Genomic DNA, 9,219 nt, shown 5'->3' on the forward strand with positions numbered 1-9,219 from the left:
ACACTTCTACGCAGAGTTTCCCCACTAGTTTTCTTAATAGTTTTCTTAATAATTTTTGACATAACAGCCGTCACTGCGGCACTTGGCTTTACATGACGCTGTTCACTGTTTTCAGTGGGGACTAGAGCGATCCCTGAGGCTGTTTATTTGTGACACACCCGCGGGCCGTGAGCCGGGCCGTGAGCCGGGCCGAGGCGCCCTGTGCCCGCCGCCGCCCCTCACGCCAGGGCCGTCGCGGCCGCCGCTCCCGCCCCGCCGCGTCACTGCCGGAGCGGCCCAAGATGGAGCCCGGCGGCGGGGACGGGGAGGCTTTCCCGAGGCTCCGGCGCCCGGTGCGGCGCGGGCCTGAGCCCTGTGACCCGCGGCGGCCGCAGCCGCGTCCCGGGACCGGCGGGACGGCCGGTGGGTGGTGCCGGGGCGCGGAGAGCGGGGCCGGGCGCTGCGGCAGGAACGGGGGCCCCTCGGCTGGAGCGGCGCGGTGCCCGCCTGCCCGCAGCTCCTCCGCCCTCAGGTGTCTGCTCCTAACAGCGAGCTGGATGTGGAAGGGAGACGCGACTTACAGCCGCGGGTTGCTTGATGGGGATGAAGCGTTTAAATGCTCCCGGGCCTGAGCTCTAGTAGTGTGAGGAGAAATCTGGGAAATGAAAAATAAAACCGCCCGTGAGCTCCAGCGGAGCTGTCGGAGCGCTCGGCTGGTGGTGAGGCGTGTGGAGGAGCCGGAATACATGACACTGCTGGAGGCACCAGGCTACTCCTGGTGATAAAGTTCAGAGTATGAGACATCAAAAACACCTCTGACACCTTTTTTTGACAACGTGTATAAATACTGAGTGCCTAAATACTTGGTTACTGTCGTGCTTTAAAAAAAAGACTTTCTCATCTGCTCGATCTGTTGTCTTGCTTCCTCTAAACATATAGTGATGAAGGGGAAAAGAGAAGATATTTTTCTGCACAATGATAGTGCTGCTTCACCTGCTGAAGGTGTGCAGCGTGAGTCAAGATAGCTCCTGAAACTGGAGCTGAAAATCTCTGGTGAATTAACTGCAGTTAAGAACAAGAAAATTATTTATGCCTGAAATACTTACAAATACAAAATTCATTAAAAAGAGTATAAATAAATGAGTGATTCGAAATACCAACCTGACATTCTATATGCTAGATTAATAAAAATGCTTTGATAATGCCAGGAGGCTTTAATTAGTTACACAACCCATACAAAATCTAGTCAGCTGTTTCCTGAAAGTGTACACAGACATGATATTGTGCTGATTGTTAGTGTTTTATCCTTTTATCACAGGGTACCTTGCTTAGTCAGTTTTATTTCAGTAAACGTTCAGGGCTTTTTAGGATATTTGTAGTACAAAGTGTATTATAATCTCCAAAGATAAATGAATTAAAAAGATAAAGCATCATGTTTTACATAACTAAAATCATACTCCATTTAATGACTGGCTTTAGTGCTATAATTATGTTCTTATTTACAGAAGAGTCTACAGCCGTAGAGAAGAAGATGAAGCCTCCTCCCAGACTCAATATTCATTCTGCATTCTGGATTTTGGCATCAATAGCTGTGACATACTACTTTGATTTTTTTAAAACTGTTAAAGAAACTATGCAAGCAGATAGGTAAGGTATTTTTTTTTACAAAGAAAGTTGTGTTTTCATCTTACAATCATATTCAGTTTTGTTACATCTGAACACTATATTTTAAATCTTGGATAAACCAGATCTACAATAGGAATAGAGAGAGCTGAGACTGTTCAACTTGGAGAAGGCTCAGAGGCATCTTGTCAATGCAAATACGTGAAGGGAGGGTGCTAAGAAGACAGAGGCAGACTCTTTTCAGTGGTGGCCAGTGGCAGGACCAGAGGCAGTGGGCACAAAATGAAACACGAGAGGTTGCCTCTGGACATCAGGAAGCACTTTATGATTGTGAGGGTGACTGAGCACTGGTGCAGGTTGCCCAGATAGGTTGTGGAATCTCCATCCTTGGATATACTCAAAAACCATGTGGACATGGTCCTGGGCAACTGAGAGTAGCTGACCTTGCTTGAGCAGCAAGGTTGAACCAGATGACCACCTAAGTTGATATTATTAAACTAATTTTTAAGTAAATACAGTGCTTAAAATTTTGCTATAATTATTTTTTTTCTGTGGACTACTGAGCCATCTATGTACATGCAAAATTTGTTCTCATAGCAGGCACTTTATTACTGTACCTTCAAGTTTTCACTTAAGTATAAGAAATAGCTGCCTCTTTTGTTGCAAGTGTTGTAGTTTTGCTTTTATTTTAATAAAACCCCCCTGAAATTAATCTTTAAATGTCAAACTGAAGTTCATTTCTCTAGAAGTTCTCTAGACCTCTTTGAGTAGGTCAGTGAAAAATTAGTAAAATAATTTCTCTGAAGCAATTTCTATTTCTAGTCTATTTATTTTCCATTAAATTAATTTCAATGGGATTGATGGGTGTCAAATATTTTTAGATACTCCTAGCTGGAAGTACTTTTAAAACTCCCATTGCCATTGTCATTATTGTATCAGCACGTGGAAGCTGCACAGGGCCTTGCTCTGGGCTGTGAGGTTCTCTGGAGCTGCTCTTCCAGGCTAGATACACCCTTCATCCAGTTGGCTGTGTTGGCTGTGAAAACAAACTAGTGACTCCAGGATGTAATCCAAATTTTGGGTGTCAGGGCCCTGTCTTCCTGCACTGCTTGTGTAAGTAGACTATGGCAACTGCTTTCTTAATGCAGAATTCACAATTGGTAGTACCAAGGTACCAAAATAACCCCTGATATTTTGCTGTACCATTCCAGAACAAATGTTACCTGAGTAGGAAGATCCTTGATTACCCTTTGTGACTTAGTAATCAAACTATAGCAATAAGAATTTACTTTTTAAAATTTTTATTTGCTAAATACGCATTCAAATAAGTGTAAGATTTTATTCAAGTGCACCTTCCTCACAAATTGTCTTTCCCATTCTAGTCTTGAAGTATGTCCTCAAAGAGACTCAAAAGTGTGTCTTCCTAAATAATCAAATCATATACCCTGTGTTTTCTTGACTCTGAGTTTGAAGTCCTGGATTTCTCTGTGGTTTTCTTCAGCATCTGTAAAGAAAAATCTTAATGCTTCTTATCTGTGAAATTTGAGAGTTCACAAACTGAAATCTCATTAAAGCTTTCTGCAAAATTTCTGTTGCACAAAAAGTTACAGTGAGAAGCACAGTTGTGGTGAAGCCTCTTTTGTTTCATTACTGACAAAGTAGTTTTGGTGTGATAGCATAGTAGATCCCTGACAAGATCTGTTGCATTGCATTTCCAAGATGCTTGAGGGAAAAATGATTGAAATGCTGCATTGCAAAATTAAACTCAGTTGTGTCTATTAGACAGCTTTGAAGGGCAAAAAGTGTTTTGTAAAAGTAATTTAAGATAAAAACTACAGGAACTCTAGGCCATAATCTGTGTAATTAACAGATATTGTCTGTTCTGTTTCTAGACTAGAGTGAAGATTAACGTGCCAACTGCAATGTGACTTTGCTTAACATGGTTTAATATGCTTTCCTTCCTGCAGTTGGTGGCTTGCCAGTGGCACTTGTTTATTGGCTGTGTGTTTATCCGTTGCCTTTTACTGCATCCTGTATCTTGAGTGGTACTGTGGAATTGTGGACTATGATGCACAGTATCCAGCATTGATACCTATCACAACAGCTACCTTTATAGCAGCAGCAATTTGGTGAGTTCAAATGCTGTACAAATTTATGCTAAACCTGTGCAAATCTGTGTGTTAATGGGCTCATTTTATAAGTATAATTTCTGTAATTCTACTATGTGTATTGGTCACAATACTAGTTCTGCGTAGCATAATTTTTTCCAGTTTCAACTTTCATCCACAAAGCAAGAGTTGGAACAGTTGAAATTGTATATTAAATGTACTTGCAGATATACTGGATCTTTTCTGTCTTGAAATTGTATGGGAAAACTGAAGTCCTTAGCTTTGTAAATTTATCACCTTTGGCAACTATTTGTGCAGTTTACAAATTAGGCAAAGGTGTATTCCCTAGCTGAGAAAAAACCTGATCAGTTTCTGTCAGAGTTCTTCATTATCAAATAATCGATAAGTAGCAAACATACACAAAATGTTGTCAGACACTTTATTTATGAGATTATATGAGTCAGGATTGAGCAAATGTGCATGTGAGTGAAAAAAATTATATGTGTGTGTGCCATTATATTTGCTCTCTGCATGAAAGCTGGTTTCCTCTTGTTTAGCTGTTGTATCTGAAAGTCAGTATTTATTGCAATGGTGGGAAAAAAAGGAAGATTGAAGAAAATAAAGGTTCTCTATAGTTTAGAATTAGTCAAACCTATAATTCTTGTAATTCAGTTGTAAAATAAGTTGGTTTTCCCCCCGTCTCTTCAGTTAACTGAAATCTGGCTGGCTGGAAGTTCAGATTAAGGCCTTTCTCAGCTGCCATGTGCCCATGGAAAAATCAAAGAGTAGGTAATTTCCAGGGGCTTCAGGTACAGAGATTCTGAAAGTAAAAGGTATCTTTACCCTTGATGGGACTGACTGGACTTGCTCAGTGCAAAACCTGCAGCAGCTGCTGAAGTTCTAGGATGAGTTGTCATTCAGTAAACTAAGATACCAATTTAATAAGTAATGCTGGAGTGTTTTAATTTTGTTTTCATAAAGAAGCAAGTATTTTTCCAGGTTAAGTAATTTAAATCTTATTTCCTCTTGTGAAGTTTTCTTTGTATGCCTGGTATTTCCATAGTATGGCAACTGAACTTAACAAATACTTCCTGCTTTTATTCGCAGTTTCAATGTTGCCTTGTGGCCTGTCTGGTCGTTTTTGACACCTTTGTTGCTCTTCATTCAGTTTATGGGTGTTGTGATGCTTGTATCACTCCTGGGATAAGCCCTTCAGGTAAATAATTGAATTTTTTTAAGCACATAAAAGCATTTATCTTGTTGTGTGAACTGCTTTGTTAGACATTTAAGGATTGTAAGACCATTTAAGGATTCCTTCTCTATGTTTTGTCTACACTTCTACAATAATGACATTTTGTGGCATATAGAATAACCAGAGAACATGCAATTATCCGAAGGGGAAGAATATCCTTTTTTCCTCTGTAAGATTTCATTCTAGACAGTGAAAGAAGTGATTAGTGAGGATGGATGGTTTGGAGACATAGAGGTCAAATACCTGCAGCTTTTACCTGGACTGGGAAAACTTCTTAGCAAAGCTGCTTGATCTGACAGTGAAAGGGAGAAGGTATTAACATCCGTATGCAACTGCCTTCTCTATCTTTTTTTTTAATTCAAAAGCTTTGTCTTACCTTTGTCTTTAGGTATGTTGTTTTCATTTGCTGTGATGAACAGTACAGATCAACCTGCTTATCTGGAAAACTGCCAGATACGAGAAGTTCCTTGTTATTCTTAAAAAAAACTTTTCAAAGGCAAAACCGTCTGTTTTGTTGACTTGAAAAATTCATTTTCAATAACTGCTACATTGAAAATGGGTTCCCACATCTTTTGTTAGGATATATTTATCAAATGAATCCTGTGAAATGGAAAAAGCTAAGGAAGACATCAAAGAGAGCTCAGTAGATAGGGTCAGGGATGTCACAGGTGTCTACGTCATCCAGGGAAGTTACTCTTCTTTGTTGTTCTTAAGAGAATGTGAGGGTACTGTTTGGCTTTGCTTGCCATCACAAATCCTTTTTGGTGAGGAAGTCCCTCAGCAGTTTTATGAATGCAGTAAGAAGAATATGACAGTGCTGGATTTACATCACTGTAGTGCCAGAGTTATAGGCAAAACATGTTTTAATGGCTTGGACAGTGAAATGCAGATTTTATTTTTTTTTTTTTACATAAACAAACTGAAACTAGTGTTGCATTTTTCTTCCTATTTTCTAGATACCAAGAAACCTGATTTTTTCAGGAGGAAATTAACTTGGGCTATATTCTGACAACACCTATGTACTTCTGAAAAATACAATACTTAATTCAGAATCTCTTTACTGTGAGAGCTTCAGTCACACTTATTGACTCAAACTTATTCAAATCATGTTTGTTAGTTCTGTCATTAGCTATGTTCTGTCTGAGCACTGGAAGGATGTGGGGAAGTTCTATATTAGGCCAAAGAATTCTTTGCCTAATAATTAGGGCTAAGTTATTACTCGGTGTTGCAAAATCATTAACTTATAGAGTTAGTAGAAGATACAGCTTGTGCAGTATATATACAGTCTTCCAACATTTTTGTTAAATTGTGTTTGTTTTTTCTTTCAGCTTCATGTGAAGGACTCAAGTAACTGTTATCCTGCAAAGTGGATGTCACTTTTGTTACATTCCAGTACTTTTATTATTTCTAATGCTGCCTTTTTGCTCTAACTGATACAGTAATTCTTAATCTACCTGATTTATAAATCTATGGACATAACTGTAGGAAAAAGAAACTGAATAGTGAATAATTGAAAGATAGATAGGTTTTACATCTCTTGGTAACATAAAGCATTTCATTGCTGCTTTGTAAAGCTTCTGTTTATGTTTTAATATTAAGCACATGGGTAATAAGTCATAGAAACATAGAATAGTTGGTGTTGAAAGGAACCTTAATTATCTCTGGGGACCTCAGATGTCACCTAGTCAACTTCCTGCTCAAATCATGTTGTTTGACTTGGAAGTAATTGATGTTTAATTGAAGTGTAATGGAGTTTTAATACTATATTCTTTCCATTTGAATTGACAGCTAAAATACTGTTATCTGGAACCTGTGTTTGTACTTATAAACTTACTTATAGGAGGCATTTCTTGATCTATTACATTTCTAATGTTATATTTGTTACCATGTAGGAAATATTACATAATCTCTTGAATTCAGATCTGCTAGTGTTTGGAAAAAAGTATGGATAGGGGCCTAGAAAGCTGGTTGACATTTGGCAGGGCCATCAATTAAATAAATAAATTCTACTTGTGCTGATACAGTTTGTCCACAGCCAAAGGTGGATGATCAAGCTGTGAATAACCAGCAATATAATGAACACTATTAAGAGTACACAAGAAATTCAGAGAACAAATTAAATTCTTTTGATGTATGCACTATTTTTCAGTATTCAGTTTTTATTTCTGTAAATTAACTTTTGATTCTTAGCAGTGCCTGTTAATGAAGTTGCCATTTTCCTTCCTCAGAAAAGAAGAGGCTGATATTAACTTAAAAGCTATTGGTCATACTCAGTTGGGAAAATAAAATAGCATTTTATTTTTATTAGGTGACTGTTCGTGTTGACTGAGATACTTGGCTATCTGGAGACCTGGGCACCATCCAGTTGCTAGACCACTCTATGTAGATCCTTATGTTAAATACTTTCCCAGCCACAGCTTTTGGAAAATTGGAGAATGTAGAAGCTGGGTATGGAAACTTGTTAAAATTTACGCCTTGTGACTGTTGCTTGAAGCCCGGACTGTCAGAGGATAGTGTCCTGTGTTCTTCATTCTGTCTTTCAAATTGACAGCATTGCTGAATACAAAATATGTGAAATGTTTAGTTTACATGAAAAGAGACATTGTCTTTGCTGTTACTGTTCCATTAAGGAAAAAAGTTGCTATTGGTATGTGATACAAAAGATCAGTCAAACCAAAATAAAATACATCCAGCACTACTTTTAGTAGTTTGTAGAGTAAGTTAACAGCTTGATTTGCTGAAATGTAATATTTAGGTTTGCCAAAACCAGTTGTGCTTCAGATCCTTAAAGAGCAAATTGCTTATCTTCAGGTGTCCATCTTTTAATTAATTTTAACTATTTTATGTCTGCATACATAGGTACATTTGAGTAACTTTGTTTATTATGATATTTAAAATGCAGTGTTGCTCAGGGATGGTAATTATCACTGTATTTTATTTGTCAACTATATAAATGCTCTAGGTGTTTTAAGTTGCCTTGTAATCTTGAATTAAAATTACTATTTGCTACATGGTTTTTCAAATTTATTCTTCTGGACATCTTAATAAACTTTGTACAAAAGTGATCAGTTATTGTTCAGTACTTAATTGTTTAACTGTCTAATTCCACTTTCTTGGAGACTTAGAGTGCATCCCATCATTTTTCCTATAAAATGGATGTTCATGTAGATTTTAAATACTGTACTTGACTTGGAGTATCTTTGTCTTTCATGACCCCTCACTGTGTTTATTGAAGGTGTAATATCATTCTGTTCATCTTCGGAGAGCTGTTTGCATTCTGACTACTTTGATGTCTTTTTCTGCGAATCCTGGATAGATATTTCATTGTACAAAAGTCCTGCAAAGTCTTAATAGTTCCGCGAAAAAAAACTATGAGGCAATCAAAACCCCCACCCCTACCAAAGCTTGAATGTACCATCTTGCTACAGACCACCATAGGTATCTTCTGTATCCATTTACATTAATTTCATTTAAGTATGAGAATGTGTATCAGCACCAAAAAGCTTTTATTTACAGGTGACAAGAGATTGTCTTGGATAATCTTGAAGTAAAATAGTCCACACAGTGAAGATTATTTTTCACAGTTACCCCCAAAAGCTCTTTAAAATGGAAGCATCTTTCTTAATTATCCTTTAAAGGTTACATGGCATAAGGTAAAAGTAGGATTTGGCATTTCCATGAGCTTATGAGAATGATGGATGTAGCTATGAGCTAGAAGTTGTTGAAGCCTGAACTGTTTGATTATTTATGCTTTTTTTTATATTGCTGTTACAGACCTGACAGAAACATAGGGCTTCCAGTTAAGTGCATTCTTCAAAGGGAAAATTTGCAGGTGGCTTAAAATACTTGTTTCTTGAGAACAGGCCAAAATGAATAAAGGACATGAGCTACTACTTCCTTATGTTTACCTAAACATAAGGTGATTGTCCAGAATTCACTCATTCCACCCTTCTGCCATTTTGTTTTTCTTCCCTATTCTTTAAGAGGAATGAGAATCCCAGACATTTACATGTAAGTTCAAAATGTCCTTTGTTATTTAAGAAAAAAACCCTCTTTAATAATTTCTGGCTTCAAAAGAGAAAAAGCTTAGAACCCCTCTAAGTTTTGGCTGAGGAAGTGGAGAAAATAAATGCTGTATTTTCAATATATCCAATTTTTTTTTTGATGTAACTGAATTAGTGGCTTGATTTCATGTGAGATGTGGATCACTCTCTGTAAAAACCAATACTTTGGGTAATCAGTATGCTACCAACAGAT

At 37.8% G+C, this 9,219-nt stretch overlaps 1 protein-coding gene across 1 annotated transcript; it reads left to right on the forward strand.

Annotated features, from left to right (window-relative positions):
- Positions 1 to 251: 251 nt before the first annotated feature.
- Positions 252 to 8,030, forward strand: TMEM128 (transmembrane protein 128; the record flags this gene model as incomplete). Its single annotated transcript, XM_027686314.1, has 5 exons — positions 252 to 402; positions 1,485 to 1,626; positions 3,570 to 3,731; positions 4,818 to 4,926; positions 6,291 to 8,030. Coding segments are annotated over 4 exons (555 nt in total), but the record flags the coding sequence as incomplete, so codon positions are not given.
- Between the last annotated feature and the right edge of the window lie 1,189 nt (positions 8,031 to 9,219).

The sequence above is a fragment of the Neopelma chrysocephalum genome, unplaced genomic scaffold, assembly GCF_003984885.1.
Source record: "Neopelma chrysocephalum unplaced genomic scaffold, ASM398488v2 Primary Assembly neopelma1_71, whole genome shotgun sequence".
Taxonomy (NCBI): Eukaryota; Metazoa; Chordata; class Aves; order Passeriformes; family Pipridae; genus Neopelma; species Neopelma chrysocephalum.